We start from the raw sequence: 20,288 nt of genomic DNA on the forward strand, positions 1-20,288 counted from the left end.
TTCTTTTTATCCAAAAAGTTTTTTTAGAAAAGAAGTCTTCCAGCTCTTTCTCTCTTCCATTCCCAAAATAGCTACTTACTTATTACCAAATGTTGGGGAGCTAAATTAGTTCATTAAGGAAATGCAGGGGCTGTGATGGGCACCGAGCGTGGGGGCTCCTGCGACTTCACCGCCAGCAGCCGGAGCTCCTCTGGCTGCTTTCTTCCGGCAGTGCCTGGCCCATAAATTCTTCCTTTAAAACCAGGAGGCCAGCAATGTCATAATTATAGCTGATACAGGTAACAGGTGTGCCCTCCGGCCCCTCCCAGCCCCAGCATGGTCACCTAGACAAGCCTCTGGAAGATTTAGTGGTCTGGCCTGGGGTGTTGTAATTACCAGAAACGACTCTGGTTTTAAGGGTTAGATAAAGACCCTCTCCAAATGTAAGGCCAGACACCGATGTCCATTAGACTTTAACAGGCCCACATAAAAAAAGAAATTGTATCCTCTTCTCTCCAAATGCCTGTTTCCTCAGAGCCTCCAGTTCATGTCAGGCTGGCTCGGAGCTGAAAATACTCCATCCACCCCTCACCCTTCAAAGGCAAGGCCTCGGCAGAGACCGATGTGCAAGGAATTAAGCAAATGGATAGTGGGGATGCTTAGGACACCATTTGCTCCAAAAGTGGTAGGCTCTATCTAAACCTGCTTTTTTGGTTTTTGTTTTGTTTTGTGGGATTTTTAAACCATCACCTGGAAGCAAAGAAATAAGAGAGCTGTGGGGAGCCCAGAGAGGAAGAGAGAGGGGTACCCAGCAAAGCTGGGCTGAAGTCCTCGCACCATCAAAATGACACACGTTCATCCTTAGAGACTCGGCGTTAGGAAAGGCCAGAGCTGCAGGCTGCTGTGCGTTTCCCCTTTCCCAGCTTTCAGGACTTAGGCCTACATTTCTTCCTTCTTTGGAAATCAAACTATGCATTTCTTAAAAGTTACACACACGCACACACATATGCGCACTACCACCACCACTTGTGAAGGTAGCAGAATGGAAGGTGTTTCGAAGAAGTTTGAGATTCCTAACCTCCCCACACAAGTGCAGAGACCTCTGGTCCACTAGGGTGCTTGGCTCTCAATCAAGAATTAATGCCGGGATACTCTGCAGGGTCTGAGAACTGAGGCACCCGAAGCAAAGCTGTGTTCTCTGCCTGTCTCCAAGGCTCCTGGAGGCTGGGCTTGCTGAACGAGTGGGCTTTTTATCCCTCCTCTCAGACAAGTGATGGTGGAAGGCACCAGGTGCCTTCTCATCCTGTCCCAGGGAGGTGGTGGGAAGAGGGGCATTATTCTGTGCTGGGCAATGGGCCCCACTAATGCCCACACATACACGCACCTACAATTCTAATCCCAGAAAAAATGCTTCACTTGTACTGAGCACAAAATAAATGCTTATTAACTAAACTGACCCAAAATAGTGAAACACACAAGTAAATTAATCATGCCCTCCCAGAGGCCTAACAGGATTACAAATTCGGCAAAAATTGACCACACTGAGATCAATAGGCATCTACTTCAAACTGAACGGAGCCAAAACTTTATAGGAGCTTCTTCTCAGGGAAAAAAAAAACTATTTTTTCATTTCTCCTTGAGATTTCTGAGGCCTATGTGTGCGTGTGTGTGCAGGCGCGTGCATGAAGGCGTGCACACAGGCAGATTCCAAAGCTTTATGCCCAGACAATTTAGAAACTGTCACGGCGTAAAGATCGTGAAATTGCTCTCGTTTTTAAAAGCCAATTTTTGGTCATAGCTGCCCTTCTCTCAAATACTAAACAGCCACCAAAAGTTACATTGCAAGAGATAAAAATGACCCATTTGTTTTTAGCCAATTAGAAGCTCTATAAAAGCATTAAGGGCTTCTAAAGGCTGGACAACCCGAGGCCCCCTGAATGGGAGGAAAAAGGAGACTCTAATTTCTCCAACTCCTTTCCACATTTGGTTTATCTTAAGTCAGGGAAATCTCCCTCCTGCTGAATTTGTCACTTACTTTAATCCCTTTTTGCCTACCATTCAGAAAAAGGAAAAAAATATACATTGTGTGGGAAGGCATCTCAGGGCACACTTGTGTTTCAAGGCAGTGGGACCTGCCTGCAAAGTCTATGAAAGCTAGATTATGCCACAAGGGGCTCGGTGCTAGGAGGGAAGACCCTGTGGCCCCTTGCAGGGTCACCAATATAAAGGTCACTCACTTTTCCCATCCTTACAGCCATTATCCCTCTTTTATGGAGAGGTCTGAGCCTCAACCCCCCCACAGGAGTTGGCCACAGGCATATTAATTCTAGGATTCAACCTACCCAGGGCCTGTCCAAGTCTTTCTCCCACCATCAGCCTGCCTCGGCTATTACCTAAACAGAAACGAGCCGTGATTGCTAACAGACCCACAATGTGACCTGCCAGCCAGGGCTGGGTCCTCCGTGTCTACATCCCTCATACATCTGTAGTGATAGGGTAGCCAGGTCCACTCGGGAAAGCTCACCAAACACTTTCTGTCCTTGGTGATGGCCAACACTGGCCCCTAAGCAATTTACGCACTCTCAGACCTGCCCAGGAGCTGTTGTTATAAATGACTTCCACACTTATAAATTATTTTCCACTCCTGAACCCCAAGAATTGGCAAATCACATTGCAGTTCATATGAACATATTACTTCTGGCTCCATCCATCCCTCAACCACAGCCCCCAAACCCAAGAAAATTAACTGTACCCTAATTTCCAATTATTCCTAACTGGGAGTGTTTCTTACTCTCTCTGTCTCTCTGCCATCTAGTTCATTGGAAAATGGGGAAGATTGTCCACGTCGGGACCTCGGCCCTAAATTTTTTAAGGGCTTTTTCAAACAGTCCATGAGGACAGGGGAGAACCAATTAACTTCTCAGGAAATTCTCCACCAACCATTACATTGCTTTCTCTGGAAGTCTGAGCTTTGGAGATTTCAAAGCAGACTAGGTAGGTTTTTGGCTGACAATCCCATACCCCTTCCTGGTCATAAGATGGTCCCTCGGAAGTATTTTATTTAACCTGGTGATCATTGCCAATCATTTGACAATGCTTGTATTCTAAGACCCAAGGGCATCTGAAAACACTGCTTAGTAGTAACTGAAAAGGGTCTTTTTTTGACACCTCACCCTGTCCTGAATGACCAGAAGAACCGGAAGCATTGTGTGTGTGTGTGTGTGTGTGTGCGTGCGCATGTGCATGCATGTGTGTGTGGATGCATGGAGGGGTTCATGCATTAACTGTCATCTCACATCCCAGGAGCTCCCTATTACAGCCAGGCACACTGGGGCCCCCTCAACTTCGGGGCAGAGGGATCTCCCAGCCATACCACGCAAAGTCAATGGCATCAGAAAGTCCTGGAAACCACATCACTCCATGGAGATGTCTGTCTGGAGCTTTGACATCAAATGAAAGCTTCATGCCCAAAACGCTTTTAAATTCTTATCAGCAACAAGAAGGAAAAACTAATTTTAATGCCGCACAATCGAATGAGTCTATAAGCCACTTAGTCCTTACAAGACAGGCTGCTGGAGGAAGAAGCAGGAGGAACAAAACTGTGGGAGTGTCACGGCACCAAAGTTCCTCCACGCTTCCTCCAAAGGCCTGATAATGACCATCATTTGTGAGTAACTGTGGAGATCGTTTCTGAGACATGCAGGAGATAAAACAAGACCCAGTTCTCTTCCTGGTTCTCTTCAAAGCACCCAACTTTCCAAACATCTTTGACTGCAACGGGTCTCCAATGTGCCCTCACCAAAGGGTCTCCCTGTTTCTCTAAAACCATTATTCCAACACATCTCACTTTACCCAAACCAAATACGAGCACAAGTAAGTCAGACTTTCAACCCAGAAAACCAGAGACCAACGAAAGAATCAGAATCCTAGTTCTAAACATTTTGGGGAAGTCCAAGATTTTCCACAGAGAAATCAAAGATGAGAGGTAAGGCAGAGACTTAACTCACATGCTGATCCTACAAGCTCTAAGGGAAGTGGAACAACTTGAGTTTATCAGACCCTGAGCCTTAAAGATCAGAACATAAAAACTTGCTTTCTCTTGGGATGTTTATTGGTTTATGCTTTTTTCCCCTCCCTTTTTGGACACGTCCGTTCCATGTAAGATATTCCTTCTGGGACTATCAGAGACAGCCAGCATGTTATCATGAACGCACTAAGACCTCCAAACTATTCAATTCAATTGCCTTATGTTTAAAGGGCATTTGGGTCCCTAAAATGATGTGTAAATTGTCAAAGGATATGCACACGCTTGCTATAAAGTTCTCTTTGATCCAGCTTCATAAGGAAGCAGTGGTTATGAAAACCTATCAGCTTTCTCAGCCAACAGGGAGAGTAAGAATTTGGGACACCGTGGCTACAACGAACCCCCACCCCACTCTGTATGTATCAAGGGTACCATTCTAATGCGGCCATGTCAGACCAAAACTGGAAGCTTATCAGGAGGCTGAAACAGACCTTTGGATCTCAAGATTCGGGGAAACCTGTGGCAGTTTCTCCCCTTGGAGCCCCTTCCCTCTGAGCAAATATTGTGTTGGGAGTAGACACTCCATTTGCTTCCCAAACCTCAGAGGCTGCTGATTAAAATGCAGGCCGGCAAACAAAGCAGGTCTCAGCATCTATAATAATTACACCCTGAGAAAATAATGTCTTTCAAACGTCCCTGCCCACTTGAGCAAATGGAAACTTAACTCAGCTTTTTGATCCTGGTCACAAAATAAGTTTGGAGTTTTTGTCCCCCGGAAGTGCACACCCAGCAGGGTATCTTCTGAGCCACACTCTACAAAGCAGCTGATGGCTTGGGTGCGGCTGAGTGTTGGATGCCTACCGTCCTGTCATCAGAAGATGGCAAGAAAGGATCAGGGCCACCTTTGTGCTGGGAGACATCGTCAAGTGAAATGTGCCTGAGCCCCAGAACGATCTCGTCCTTCGGGTCCTGTTTCAAGGATTCCCGGGGACCCTGGGTGGCACTGAGCTGGGGACTCTGGCTGAGCTGTTCGTTGTGCCTCAGGACACAGAGGGATCCTGCAGGCAGGGCCGTGACTAATTCGAAAGCCCAGCATCGTCTCCACCACGTCGTCGTTGGTACCAAAAGATTACAATAAAGGAGAGGAATTTCCATAAATGAGAAGCAGCATTGGCTTCCCACCACTGGTGGGGGTGGGGAGGGGGCACAGGGAGGTGGGGGAGGTGCCGATTCAAAGATTCCTCTCCTGGCAGCAAACTGGTGTTAGCTGAACTCAGCCAGAGAGACACCTCCACGCACGCTCACGCACAAAGCCCAGCAAGGGGCGCCGTGCGTCTGCTACTGAAATACACTCCAGATCAAAGTCACCCACAGCCCAGGAGGCCCCAAAAGGCTGAGATTTCGTAATTAGGATCTTCAATATCCTCCCTCTATTTTTAGGACTGGAGCTCATTCAGTCCTTTGCAGAATCAGAACCTGTCAGCTAAGGCCATTGAGACTGCAGGGTTAGCTCCTTCTCCTCACTCGCCTTCGCCTTCGCCTTCGGAAAGCAGATTAGGGATAAACTGGAGGAGGGAGTCCAGAGTTGATGGAAATACACTTGGCCATGCATATGTATATGTGTGTGTTCCAGGATGGGGTGAGGGGGAGGGGGCTCCTTCACATGCTGAATTGGAAGGGGGGGCCTTGCTCTCCTCCCCCGAAACACAGCCCCAGACCCCTCTATTTGGCGTGAGTGTGTGTGTGTGTGTGTGTGTGTGTGTCTCGAGGAAACTTGAAAAATTTCCTCCAAATGTCTCTCTTCTCAATCACGCATTCATGTATATATCAACAACTCCACCATGAGCGATCAAACCCCACACTCAAATCTGTCCGCCCAAGACGCACCTAAATATAGACGCCGTCCTAAAACAAACACATTGCCAGCAAGTTGAAATCCTGACTTGAGTCAAAACGATGAGGCTGGGCTATTCTGGCCCCTCCAGACCACAGACTTGGGTAGAACAAGTAAGGGTCGGTGGGCAAAGGATAGAAGGTGAACTCACTGGTTTCAGGGGACCCTCGATAAACTGAGGACCCCGCTGGCAGGAGAGGGTTTGATGTTTTTATGTTGCAATGCACTTGGAGGCCTGCTTGCTCTCACACACTCCCCAGACACTGATCCTATTATATAAAGCTACAGCCTTTTAATCTCTAAAAATAACCAAACAGAGGTAAATACAGTATTCCTTACCAAGAGTATTTATGGCCTAAATGCTCTCGGCAAAGCTGATCACTCCCTGGGCAGAGAACTCGATCCAGCGTCATTGTCACTCAAGTGGGGAGAAACAAGTCACAAGTGATTCCACTAAATTTTCCAGCACAGAATGAGTTTAGAAGATACTGTGGAAGCCCGACAGTACACTCAAGTTGGTCCTTCCACAGTGGGAAGAATTTCCTCCTCTCATTTCACCTGGTCCTCCCAGACTGTTTATTAAAGATGTATATTTTATATCAGCAGAAGGTATCAAGTGACTTCTTGGCGAGAGCAGCCGTATTTTCAAAACCTATTAAGATTCTTTGTGGAAATTTAAATACCTCTGTCAGGCAAACAAAATCATATCAGGAATCATAGAATTTCATTGCTAGAAAGAGAAATTAGATTAACCAACCCTCGCTCCTTTCTTAGAAACCTCAATAAAATAGAAGTACATTTCAACAGTCTCTTATTTCCGGTCTAAAGGGGCCTCGCAAGAAATCTAAATGAATTTATATTAAAGAAAGCTATACCCGAGGAAAGCCTTCAATCTACAAAAACTGTGTATATACATATATATACACATGTATATATGAATATCTAAGTATACGTTGCCTATTAGAAGGCAATAGCTATTTAAAATCCAAACAGCCAGAAAAGTCCAGTGGCAGAAACCACGACAAGTTCAACACCGCTAAGCTTCAGCCCCTTAAAACATCCTTGTCCTTTATTAATATTTAGTAGAAATGTATAATTGCAGATGTGTGCTAGGTTGGGGTTTTATGTCGGGAGGCGGGCAAAGAAGACAGATTTATTACAGCCATGAAATATTAAACAAGCACCAAAGAACAGTAGTTGTATGTCCTAGACTAGCCAGGGAGCAGGCAGGCCCCCCGAACGTCAGCTGCACAAAGGGGGCCCTATCTGTTTACATTACCCCTGATTAACACCTGCAAAGTTTTGGGTTACATCTTCCGGAGGCGCAAAAGTCACATGAAGGCATGCAACCCTTGCTGGGTGATTTCCAGGGAAACAGGACTGCAATGCTCCTTGCCTTCCCCCAAACAAGTTTGAGTGAGCTTTAAAAATTCTCTCCACGCTGTAGGGAGGAGGGGAAAGGACTGGAGAAACAGTGCTTTGCTAGGAGGCTAGGACCTACCAGGGCTACCCCTCCCCACATCTGCCCCACGTCTAAAGGAACTCAGTGTTCAAATCCTGTCTACCTGGTATTTCTTTCTCAGTGCTGCTTGCTATGTTCTGACTGGAACACAGAGAAGCATGAAATTCCAAAAATTTCTTCCACATCATTGTAAAAATATCATACTTCCAAAAAGGGCAGGATTGAGCACAGAGCATGTACCAAGACCACTCCCATTTCAATGTGTGTGAAAGGGTGTTTCTAGACCGTCCGGTTTTCAAGATAGAGAGCCACCAAGGGAAAGGAAGTTTGGCAGAGATAAACCTACTACGGAATACAGTTAATTCAACTTCTGAAAGTCATCAAAGGCAGGGAAAGGGAAACATGCTTTTTCCAACTTAATATTTATTATCTCTAATCTATCACTAGTTCTCCTTCTCTCTCAGTTTTGAAATTCTTCCACACCTGCACGCCTATTATTAAGACAGGTGGATGCATTTGCAAACTATTTTTCAATTTATATAATCTTCACTGATTTAAGAGATGCCTGAATAAGCCCATACTTAGCCTGTTTCCCCCCCTATTCCATAATGTCACGCTTCCCCCATCCCAAGGTGGTACAGACAGAGCCTCATGATAAGATGCAGGGTTTCATTATGTAAAAGTTGTCTGGTGAGTTGACTAAAAAGTCAAGGGAAGCATAATTTGGAGAGATTACCTTTCCTAGTTAAAAAAAAAAAAATCATAGTCACATGTGATTCTAGCCCAGACTTTGTGAGAACTGCAACTTGCCAATCAAGTTCCTTCCCCTCCCAAGGACATCTAAAGCCCATAAGATAATCTGGGCACGTCTCAGTGGCCGCACGCCTTGTGCAGTTCTGAAGACTTATTCGTTCCCTCCAATCCGAGCACAGATCATTTTGTTAAATACCGACTAGTATTTTGTCATTGGAGCGAAGAATTTCAGAAACGGTGTTAATATTTAATCACATTAGTACTGGCGTGTTTTACAGTGTGACAAAATAAAATATCATTACAAAAATGGGTTTTTCCTGAAAGGGGGGAGGTGTGTGGAAAAAAATGCTTGTCAGGGCTGGAACCTAGAGAGGGTATATTCAAGGCCATTGGTCACCACTACTCATGGCTAAGAGGATCATGGGCATGGTTTTTAGAGAAAGGTACAAGGTTTTGCTTTCATTTTTTTTTTCCCTGACTCTATTTCAAAAGTGGCACACTTCACTCTGATTTTCAGCCGGGGGACTTGGGGGCCTATAGAAAGCTCTGTGTACCTATTTATACAACATGTGCAGATGGAACTGCAGGGTGTTATCATAATGAAAAGTTTAATCATCCTTATTTACTACCAGTAAGGGAGCAGGAATCAGATGCAGATACCTTATAAAGCCTTAACTAGCAATCCCAGGGCTGCAGAAGCTTTGAGTGACCTCAATTCAGTGCTTTATCTAGGAAACTGTCCTTCCCACCTCACAGAGTAGGAAACAAAGGAGGTCAAGTGGGTGTCCCTGCCTGTGCTTAGAAGGCAGCCAGTCCCCCTGGTCCCTGAAGGAAGTCCCGGTCCTCCCAGTGCAGGGGAGAGCCTCATTCACCTTACAGGAGAAATCAACCTAAAAGTGGCTAGCATCTGTTTCCAAAAAATATTTTCGCTCCTCTGACTGTGATAATAAAACAAACACAGCATTTCTTTACTGACATTTCTTCATTCACAGCCTGCATCTCCCCCCAGTCAAAGGAATGACTTGGAAGGGGTCGGAGACAGACACTTAAAAAAAAAATCTCATTAAAACAGCCCTATACCCCTCTGCTTGGGCTACCAACACTCTTTAAAAGACTCAAAGGAAAAGAGCTACTGGTTTTTCTTTATTAATTCTCTAAATCAGGTTTGTTTGGTTGGATTTTTTTTTTAACTTTCCTCACCCCATTTTGGCCAATATGTTCTTAATTACTGTGGGGGGAGAAGGGACAAGGGGGAGGGGAGGCCAAGCCAGGCCAGGTAGAAGTGACAGGGGCTGAGATTTGTGCTAACCAGCTATCGATCCAGCCAGATCTAGATGTTGTGTACAAGAAAATAAAAGGGGGCAGAGGGTGTTAGCAACCAAGAGGCTGTGTCCAACTCCATTTTTAAAAGGAAAAAAAAAAAAGGGAGAAGAAGCTGAGGGTCCCAAACTAACCAATTTATGGCCTTGCCTAGGAGAAGCCTGCAGAATGCTGATGCTGGCCACAGCATCTGCTGTGCATGCTAAACACCCAGCTTCAAATGAGCGAGAGCGTCAGGGGCGTCCCGGGCTGGGCAGTAACCGCGGAACAAAGAGAAAAGCAGAGAGGCCGCATTCATGAATTAGAAAACCCAAGCGGGAAAAAGTACCCTGGGGATAGGCACCTTGAAAACCCCAAGTTCTGAACCACCCAACTCCCACCTTACACTCCTTCCTCCTCCTCCTGCACCTCCCACCCCCATCGCATTCTAAAACCTACCCACACCTTCAATCCAGGGTCAAGAGAAGGCAGGATGTGGGGAGGGCAAGGAAAATGAAGGCACAGGAGCCAAGGACTGTAAGAGAGGGCAAGAATCAGCAGGCAGATTTTTTAAAAGACAGCGTTAAATTCTCGGCCACTGCCTCCCTGGGAATATTCTGTCCAGTGAAACCAAGAGAATTCAACTAGGGTTTAAAAGAAAAAGATAAGAAGAAAAAAAAATAGGATGTTACCTGATTTTCAGAAGCCATTAGCTATGCACAGTATATATTTTTAAAGTAAAAAAGCTTCATTAAAATAAAATGATACTACTGCAGCCTGGTTATCTTTAGGTTAAAAAGACGTATTATTACTTTAACTGGAATGGAAGTCGTTTACTAACCCCACCCCTCCCACCTTAATGGCCTCCAGGCCTGGTTAAGAATAGAATGCAAAAGGGAGCTGGGACCGGACATCTGTCACCAAAGCCAAGGGAGATATTGACAAACTGCTGGTCCTTTGTGTCTTAAGAATATATATCCATATCCCCATACACAAATGATGTCCTGATGGAGTGGTCTGGTCTCTGTCAGGCAGACTCCACCACAACCACCGCCAAATGTCAAGGAGAAGCACCCTGAAAAGGTTCCCTGCCTCCTACAACCCCTCCAGTTCTCCGGCTTTTCAATGAAACTTTAATAGTTAAAGAGACAAAACAGTTATTCATTAGGAACAAATGTCAAATTAGGCATTGCCTCCAAGAGATGCTGCTGGCACTTAAGGCTGGTAACTTTTTTTCCCCCGAAGATGCTGGCTCCTAAGGGAACTCACGCTATAGGCTGGCTAACTAGGAAAAGGTGGGACAGATTAACACAACTTCTCAGGTGTCCTGCCAGGAGAAGGGGATGAAACTCCTAAAAAGTGGAACTGCATGAATGGGAGGGGCGTCTTAGCATGAAAGGAAAGGGGGCTAGCGAAGTGCAATACTGGGGCAACTCAGCTGAAACTGGGGGTGGGGCCAGGTAACTGTACGGTGGTTCCCAAAGAGCTGAGGGGTCAATCCTTGCCATTCTGTGGCACTACAATCCACCTGGCAGCAGCCGGTGGTGGAAGTCTGTCCCGCAGCTCTTGGTGTAGCAAAAGGAGAGGCACCCAGCTCTGAGTTGAGGATTAGGAAGACCTGTGCCCTCCAAACCCCAAGAGACCCAAGGGGCGGAGGCTGAGGCCTGAATTGGGGATGGGGCGGGTCACGGGGAAGTGAGAAAGGAAGGAGTGCGCATATACCTTCTTTGCTGTTGGGGTTCTGGGGTTTGGCCTTCTCCCAAGGCGCCAGCGTCTTGTCGTCGTCTGCGCCGTCCACTAGGGCCTTGTCAGAGGGCATGTACCAGGCAGCACTGTGCTCCGCCATTAACGAGTCCAGGTCGATGGTGCTCATGGCACTCTTAACCGCCTCGGAGCAGCAGCTGCCCAGCTCACTGTCGCCGTTCTGCCCGCCAGAGGCCCCGACGGCACATTCCCCCTTCTTGCCACCCTTGAGCCCCAGAGGCTGGTCCTCTGAGATGCTGAACTGCTGCCTCTGCAGCTGGATCTGCGCCTGCAGGATCTCCAGGGGATGGATCTCGTCGGGGGGCGGTGCACCGCTGCTGCTTGTAGGGGTCCGGACCTGCTCCAGGCCTGGCGTGCCCGGATGGCCTGTGGCCCCACCGCCGCCATAGCTGTCAGGGGTCGAGGTAGAGGTAGACATGATACCCAGGCCGAGAGCGGGTTGGGGCGCCTTCGGTCCGTGTTCCCCGGCGCCTACCCCACGGGGAGGGAGTTTGGGCGAGCCGGTCACCAGGGGGCTCCTGCTCGCCTTGGCCAGGGCTGGGGGGTTGTCAGAACTGGAAGACACCTCGTCCTCGTTGGCATAGCTGGTGCTCACCTCATCTGAGGCGAACTCGCCCACGTGTGGCGAACTACCATCAGATTTGGCCCCGCCGTCCAGGGACGCCATGAGGTCCGGCTGGTCCCCCAAGAGCAACTCAGCCCCCTTCCCCCACGATGGTGACGTGAGCGCCTTTTCGTGGGGTGTCGTTGTCCCGCGAGTCTCAGCCGCGGAGCTTCCCCCGACGGCGGCGCCTGATGCTTGCTGCTGCCCTGGGCTCACCCCAGGTGCACCCCCGCTGTCCGGAGCTGCCGAGTACTTGTCAAAGAAGGTCCCAGGGCTCACGTGACCACTGTCCCTTTTTCTGCGACCCCGTCCCCGCCCACCACCCCCGGGAACTGGCTTGCCATCATTCCCCGACGTGGACTCCAGGTTGTAGTTGGGGGAGAGACTGGTGCCGTCCCCCTGGGCCGGTGTGTTGGGTGGCCCCTGAGCTTTGGAGCTGTTGCTACTAGTCCCAGATGGGCCTCCGGGGCCTGGGGCCCCAGGAGCAGTCCCTCCCGGGAAGTAATCCGAGCCCGGGTTACTGGCCACCGCTGCGCCGTCGGTCTCATTCTGGCTCAGTTTCCTCTTGCCCTCGGGTGGGTTCTTCTTGTTGAAGGTCACGTTGAGGTTGGGGGCCCCTAGACTGGCAATCATGTTCTGGCAAGCGGTGGAAAGTGCAGCCAGGCAGCTCTGGCCGAACAGGTTGTCCTTGGAACTGGGCTTGTTGAAGGAGCCCAGAGATAGGGCGCCCAGCTTACTAGCCGAGGTGCGCTGGCTGGGCTGGAAATCAGGCTGTGGCGGGTAGGCGCCCCCGCCACCCCCGCCGCCGCCTGAGCTGCCACCACTCCCGCCGGTGCTTGGGGGTGAGTTCACGCCTGGACCGCTGTGCGGCGTGGCCTGCCGGCTTGTTGCGCCAAACGGAAAGCCGGGCTGACCCCCCAACGCGGGCGCAGCAAAGTCTGGCGGCGGTGGCCGGCGCTCCGAAGGAGCGCTGGGCAGCCCTACCCCAGCCCCGGGTGACTGCAGCTGGCCCAGGCCAGCCAGGCTGCCTCCGAACTGCAGGCCTGGCGAGGGCAGCGCGGGCACGTGGCCCTCCCCGGGCATTCTAAGCGGGTCCTGCAGAGGGCCCCGGTACAGCACCCCAGAGCCTCCAGGAGGTGGGGGAGGCGCCAGGCTGGGGTCGTGCGGGCCGCAGTCAGCTGGCAGGCCCGAGCCACCCATCCTACGGGGCAGTAGGTCTCCAGGAGGTGGGTGCGGACCTGGGAACCACGCGCTCTCCTGCGTCAAGTGTGGCGCCTGCTGCTCGAAGGTGCCCAGGCGCCCTGCGCCCGCGCTGCCGCCTTCGCGCTCAAAGTTTGGCTGAGCTAAGCCGCCTACCGCGCCTCCATGCACCAGGCCGCCCTGGCCCACGTCCCCGGGGTGGCCTAGCTGGGCTAGGTTGGGCTGGCGCAGCCGCTGCTGCTGATTCCGCGACGCCATCTGTTTAATCATGAGGGCCGCGTTTTGGCGTTGCTGCTGCTGCTGCTGCTGTTGCTGCTGCTGCTGCTGTTGCAGGGACTGGTGGTCCGGGACCGGGTGCTGCAGGGGCGGCCCGGAGGGGAAGCTGTCGGGCACCGGCGGCGTGAACTCGCCGGGTAGGCCCGGGTAGGCAGAGGGTGAGAGGTGGTTGTCCAGAGCGCCGTTGTGCACGCTGCCGTTCCACGAAGCGCAGCGGTCCACTCCCGCGCTACCGGGGAAGTCGAAGCGCGGCCTCTTGGCCACATTCATGTAGGGGGGCGCGTCGAAATGCTGCAGCCGCTGGTTGGGCGCCTGCTGCGGAGGAGGATGCTGCACGTTGAAAACCGGCTCGGAGTAAGGGTGCATGCTCCGGTTCTCCAGCCGGTGGATGGGATATTCGAACTGAGCGTGCTGGCTGGGTAGCATGGGGCCTCCGTCCTGCAGGCCGCCGCTGGGCGTGCCCGCCTCGCCCTGCTGGGGCCGCGGGAGTGCAGGCGGGCAGGAATTCTGTCGGACTAGAAGCCCGGGTGGCGGCGGCTGCTGCTGCTGTTGTGATTGTTGCGGGGGCTGTTGCTGAGGGGGTGGCGGGGCCTGCTGGGGAGGTTGCATTAACGGGTGCCTGGAGCCCACTCCCGGGTCCAGACCCACAGGCATCTTGCGGGCCCCGCCGAACCTCTCAAAGAACACTCCATGCTGCTGCTGCTGCTGCGGCTGCGGCTGCGGCTGCTGCTGCTGCTGTTGCGGTTGCTGCTGCTGCTGCTGCGGTTGCTGGGCGTGCATTTTGGACAAGCCCACCATGCCTGCGGCTCTGGGCATGGCCGAGGCACCCGGGAAAGCGCCCCCAGGAACCTGGCGACCCGCCGCATAATGAGGCAACTGCCCTTCGGAGTCAGAAGGCGAAAACATGTCAAAATGTCCTGAGGGCGCCTCGCCCGGGTAATTGTATTCCAGCGAGTCGACGGCTCCTTGGTTCGTCACCCTCCGGGGCTCCAGACTGTGGGAATCGGAGCCACTGGAAGACGGCAGGCCGTGGAAGGAGGCGGCTCGGTTAGGGCTCTGGTCCAGCGGCAGACACGGGGCAGGCACGGCGTGGCCCGAGGCGCCCGAACTGTGGAAGTCCGGGAGGTTTCCCGGTCGCTGCGGGCCGAAGCTCTCTGGACCCTGGCTTTCGGCCATGTGCTCATAACCCTCAGCGAAGGGCGGCTGGCTGCCCAGGCCGCTGGCTGCGCTGCCATAACCTAGCAGGCGACCCCCATGCAGGCACGAGGCGCCCGGGTCCGGCCCACCGAAGTTGCCTCCAAAGTGGGGGTGATGCTGGTGAGGGTGGTGGCTTCCCGGGTGGCCGTGGTGAGGCTGCTGGCCGCCAAAGAAGCTGTGCACAGGCTGTGCCTGCAGCCCCCCTGCGTGCAACTCCGAGTGGCCCCGCGCGTGGAAGCCGTATGGCTCCATGTTCATGCCCAAGATCGGGGGCTCGCCCAGCGCACTCATAGCAGGGTCCACGGGGCCAGGTGGCCCCCCTGTGTGGAAAGCCGGGGCCTTAAAATGGGTATTCATGCTCAGTCCGGTCTCGTTAAAGTTCCTCTCGCCCTGGCCAGCGTTCCGGCTGTTGATGTGGGGCTCGAATTGGTCCAGCCCAAACATACTTGGCGGGGGGTAGGGGGGATCAATAGGGCATGACAGCTTGCTCTCCGCGGCGCGCCTCCGGTCAGCTACTCGTTCCAGCCCAGGATTGGGCGCTCCGGGACGCTCAACACCGCAGGGGCGCAGCGTGCACCACCACCCCGCCTGGCTTGGGAAGGCTAGGGGCTATCAGCTCCTCTCCTGAAGCGCTGGCTCTGCCCGGGGGCGGGCCTCTCATATCTTGCGAGGCCGCTAGGCCTAAAGAAGCTGTGTTGGGGGACCCATGCCCTGGGCAGTTGGCACAGCCGCCGGTGGGTCTGCAGGGAGGAGATGGAGCGGCGGGTGAACAGAGACAAAAAGTTAAGAGGGGGGAAGGGGGAGGAAAGGGGGTTGGGAGAGCAGAGAGATCACCTTCTTAAGTCCGATTGGGTCTGTTGGGGAGCCCCAGGACGCCGCCCGCAGCCTCCCGGAGTTCCTGGCGGAGCTGCTAAGGATAGGGGAGGGAGACCCTTCAAAGCCGCGGCTTGCGCCGGGCACCGACAGAGCGATCCCTCCCCCCTCCCCCGGAGTCCCAGCGCTCCGCAGCCCTAGCTTCCACCGAGCACGATCTGCTCGCACAATCCCCGTCAGCTCCAGGCGACCGGCTACTGCTTCTTCAGCGGGTGGGAAGACTGGAGGCTCCGCCTGGCATCGCGAGTGCTGGCCCCCAAGCTGAGGACGCAGAGACGCTGGGGAGGCAGTAGACGCCGGGGGTTGGAACGCAGGGTAGGGAGAAAGGCGCGGCTCCCCTGCTTCGCGGTGGGTGCGCTGCTCCCGGCGCGCCGCTCCGCGGCCAGGTCCGCCGCCTGCCGCTTCTCTCCTCCGCCGTTGGGTCTTGGAGTTGCGGTTTGAGTCTCCGCGCACCGTTGCAGGAGCAGGAGAGCAGCGAGACCAGGAGTTGGGTCGCTCCGAGGCTCGCGTTCCTTGCCTCCGCGCTGAGGTGCTTCGCGAGTCCCCCTCGGACCCAGGGGAGGAGGGGGCAGACGCGGGTTGGGGGGCCACGCTAGGCGAGGAAGCTAAGGCGTTCCGACTGCGCTCTCGGAGCTTGGAATAGGGGGGCGGGGGCAGCTCCGGGGGGTCTGCGCACCCCTCTCCCGACTGACGGGGGGGCTCTGCGTGGGGCGTTCCGAGGGTCTCGGCTCCCCTCTCTGTGTCTGCCTCTAGCCCAGCGCCGGGAGAAGCAGCAACAAGTTTTGCATTTCAGCAATCAATTTCAGCCATTACATTTGCACCAATCAGCGCAGCCCAAGCTCTGGGCCCGGGGCGGGGCTCGCTCTTAAGGTGGTCCCGGGTCCTGCCTGCCGAGGCCCCAGACACCAACCCACACTATGCCAGCTCTGGGGTCCCAGGTGCCCGCGTTGCCTCAGGGTCTGGCGTCGATGAGCTGGGGGCGCTCTCTGGCCTCCGGGCGCTTTGAGCTGGAGAGGGCTCAGGCGGAGGAGAATGGCGGGAGCTTGGCTTTGTTCACCCCCCTTCCCATTCACTCTGTTCCCAACTCCCCACCCCCAACTGGAGCGAGATCCGCCGGGTGGGCAGGGGGCGGTGCGGGGCGCTCAGACAATGGGGTCGCCCGTCAAAGCCCCTGGACTCGCCAAGAAAAGTCTCTGAGGGTCTACCGCGTTTCCGTAGAACCCTCTCTTCTCCACTAGCGGCGCCCAAGTTAGCCGGCCCTAGGATTTTCTTGGAGGTTAAAAGAGACCCGGAACCCCGAAGTTAGGGTTCTTCCCGAGCGATCTGGGCACTTGCTCACTCCTCCCTCACTGGGGCGCTCGTAATTGTTCCCCAACCCTACTGTCTGTGGTTCCCTGTTCCCAGTCACTGGGTTTGGCCCGAAGGAGCTATGATCACTCCGACACTTGATGACATCGGATGACTCCAACGCCGGAGCGACGGTGCTAGGCGGCCGGGAACCCCGAGAAGACTCCCACGTAAAGGGCTCAGCCACAGGCGGAACACCTTGCCCTGGCCGCCCCTTCCAAGGCCCAGCCCTTATGTAGGTGCGAGATTGACCTCCTTAAGAGATCAATTAAACTGAAGAGGCCAAGGAACGGAATTGGGTTGTGATACTAAAATCAATAGGAGTAATTTAATATCTGCCCTGCTCTTTATGAAATATTTATCCCAATAATCTTAGTTAAAATGTTTAGATCTTCCTGATCCCCACCGAGGCTGAAATCTATCTTGCAATTAGAAGTTGGAAGTTAGAGGTGATGGAGGGGAGAGGAGGTGTTTGTTCTGTGTGCCTGTGCCTGTGTCTGTGAGCGAGCGCGCGCGCGCGTGTCCGTATGTGTGTGTGTGTGTTCCTCCCTAAAGTGTGTGTAGGAAAGGAAGGGGGGGGAGCCTTTAATTTTCCTTGCCATAAAAGAGCAGGAGGTGATTTTGCTAGCAGACCAGCTTCTTAGGAGAAGGGGCTAAAAAAAGAACTTTCTTTGAAGTGGCCTGATATCGCTATTAAATCTAAATAAAATTAAGCATGGTGTATAAAAATGCCTTTTCCCCCCACAAAAGAAAGTGTTTATCGCCCAAGTCTGTCTAGCATTTGCTAAATTGCGCATGAAATCTGAAATGAAATAAACGTTATAATAAAACCAACCCCTGAGCCCTTTTTATTTAAAAACCTTAGATTAAGCACTCCACAGTCGCGGGTGCGGAGTTAAAAAGTTACCACGTCGTGTGCAGATTCATTGCTCCCAGGAGCGGCTGTTGGGGAGGTACTACTGGGTATTCCAGAACCCACATGCCTGGAAAAAAGGCTCGGATTTGGACGAGTGAGATAGGAAGCGAAGTCTGGAGAGAATGTGGAAGAAAATATCCCACCCTACTCCTCAAAAAACAAAAATAAAAACAAAGGCAAACAATTAATTAAAACCAACAACTTTAAAACTCAGAAAGCTAAAGCAAGCTCAGATCCAAGGCCCTTCCCAGAGTCTTGCTGTTGTGAATGTCTACAGATATTTTTTTTCTTTTTGAAATTAAAAATGAAAATTACCCCCACCAAAAATGGGGTCCATAAATAAGCATGGAGAAGAAGTATTTGTACAGGGCGGTGGAGTTTTTAAAGGATTTTTCTGCAGGATCAGGTTGTTGGTCTGTGATTAAATATTGATTTTGTGTAATTAGTTTTCATGTGAACTATCCTCTTGCTGATAGCTTAGAGGTTTCAGAACTAGAAAAGAAATGGAATTGGACATGGAAATTATTACTTAGCAAAGTGACAGGAAAGTGAGAACCAGAGAAAAGACTGAGGCTTTGCTGATTTAGGCACAAAGAAATAAAGGGCCTGGGTAGGGTTCCAGTGAGCCCCCTCCCCAGTACCCTGGGGCTCTGCAGCTCCCAGGCCAGAGCAGGGGGACCTTGAACCTCCTGGGCAAGAAAGGGGCCAGTCAGGGGAATGGTTATTAGGAGGGAGAACCCACACGGGCAAAGGGCTGCACTGTCCATGACACTGAGCCACGTACACAGTCTGCTCAGGCTTATGGGTGCCTCAGGATACACCTATGTGAGGAGGCTATGTCTCCATGTCTGGAGGAAATGGAGCAAGGTGGGGTCCTGTCTGGAACCCCGGGGTGGGCCTGAGGTAGGAAGAATAGCTCACAGGCCTGCAGTCTGGGGAGACCTGGCTTGGGGTGTGTGCTAGGCTGAGGCATGACTTCACACATGGGCTGGGTGGGGGTCCCCAGCACACCTGGTCAGGTTTCCTGTGGAATAATTCTCTGCACTCCGAGGGGGGGGTTGTGTGTGGAAGTATTTTTCTGGGGCTGTTTCCAAGAGTTAGCTCTGCAAGGTATGTGAGTGTCTGAAAGAAGGGAGTGTTTGGGCCCAGTTGTGACTCTGTTCAGGGTGTATGTCTGGGTCACCTTTTTAAACACTGCCCATGTGCAGGGGTGTGGCACGCGCTTGCGTTTTGTGTCTTCACTTTGTGAGGGTGGCAAGGCGTCGCGTGTATTTGCTGTACACAGCTCCGTGTGTGTGTTTGTGTGCATGTATGTTTGTGTGTGTGTGCTGTCTGCCCCCCAACTCCATGCTTCTCTGTGTGTGAACCTCTGCATTTGTTCCTACGAGTGTGCCTCAGCCCTGGTGTGCCTGCATCTCTGCTCAAATGTCTCTGCTTTTTCTGCGAGTGTGAGGGCATGTGCCTCAACCCGTGTCCATCTGGGCCCATGTACGAGCCGAGGTGTGTGCCTCCACGGTGTGGGCGCCCCTGCGTGTGCCAGTGTGTGCCTTCGCCTACAAGGGCCTGCGGAGTTTCTTTGGAACAGACACATTGCCCCCTAGTGCTCAGACGAATTCAGAGTCCCCGCAGGTGCAGAGAGCCAGGAGCTGCAGGAGCCTCAGGGTCCCACCCCCAGGCCTCTCTTCTTACTCCCCCCCTCCCAGAGACCCTTCCCTGCAGGGGAGCTAAGTGTGTTGGCACTAGCCCGAGGGAGCCTCCTGGACAGGGTAAGGGGGAGACACAGCTGAACTGGGGCCCCAGAGCTGGGAAAGGATGCTCCAAGCTGGTAACAAGTAGGTACGAGCCTGGAATGGCCCACAGAGAGCTGCCCAGACCTCTTATCATTGGAGGGGAGCCTGGGATAGCTGAACTAGCCCAACAGTGACCCCTTGATAGTGAACTTCCCACTATGCAAAAACACAAATCAATACTTTGTCACCAAAGAGACCAGAACCTTCCCAATTGCTCATCATGCCCCGGTACAAACACAGATGCACACACTCACACTCACTGCCACAAGGCAGCAGTTCTCAACCTGGGGGTCGCCACCCACAGGAACTGTATTAAAGGGCCGCAGCATTAGGAAGGTTGAGAACCACTACCATAAGGGATGTGTCAGCACACACACACACCCCTCCACATAGTGTGTGGATATGTCTGCACACACACTCACGTACACACCTTCCTCCATAGTGAATGTGTCTACCCACAGGCTATGGGGCAGTGAAGGCTCCCTCTGTGTCAGGCTTGGTGCTAAGTGCTTCATATCCATGAGGTCAGGGCTCTGAACCCATTTTACAGATGAGAATATGGTGTCAGACTGGTCAAGTGACTTGTCAAATAGTGGCAGAGCTGGGGTTCTCATCTGCCTGGCACTGAGCCTTGTCTCCTAACCACTGCCTGTTGTGATATGGGTGTAGTGCAGGGAAAACTCATAGCCACAGTGCAGGGAACATGGGGAGTGCCAGGAAATGTTAGTGACCTTTATTATTACTGATGTTATTGTCTTTATTAAGATTATTGTGATTATGATTAGTATTATTATCAGTGTGTCTCTCTCACCCACACAAACATTAGAAATTAGCAGACAGACACACATACACCAATTTCCTTAGCCTTCTTCCCCAATCCCTAAACCCTTTTTTTTTTTTTTTTTTTTTT

The 20,288-nt window shown here is 52.2% G+C and overlaps 1 protein-coding gene across 1 annotated transcript in view; it reads right to left on the bottom strand.

The window, feature by feature from the left end:
* The window catches only part of MN1 (MN1 proto-oncogene, transcriptional regulator), a 45,076-nt gene extending 30,180 nt beyond the window's left edge, over nucleotides 1-14,896 (bottom strand). Inside the window, exon 1 of the mRNA XM_003789845.3 lies at nucleotides 11,134-14,896. Within this exon, the coding sequence (XP_003789893.1) occupies nucleotides 11,134-14,896 (3,763 nt within the window). The remainder of the gene's footprint in view (nucleotides 1-11,133) is intronic.
* Between the last annotated feature and the right edge of the window lie 5,392 nt (nucleotides 14,897-20,288).

The sequence above is a fragment of the Otolemur garnettii genome, unplaced genomic scaffold (genome assembly GCF_000181295.1).
Source record: "Otolemur garnettii isolate 467f Iridium unplaced genomic scaffold, OtoGar3 scaffold00038, whole genome shotgun sequence".
Classification (NCBI taxonomy): domain Eukaryota; kingdom Metazoa; phylum Chordata; class Mammalia; order Primates; family Galagidae; genus Otolemur; species Otolemur garnettii.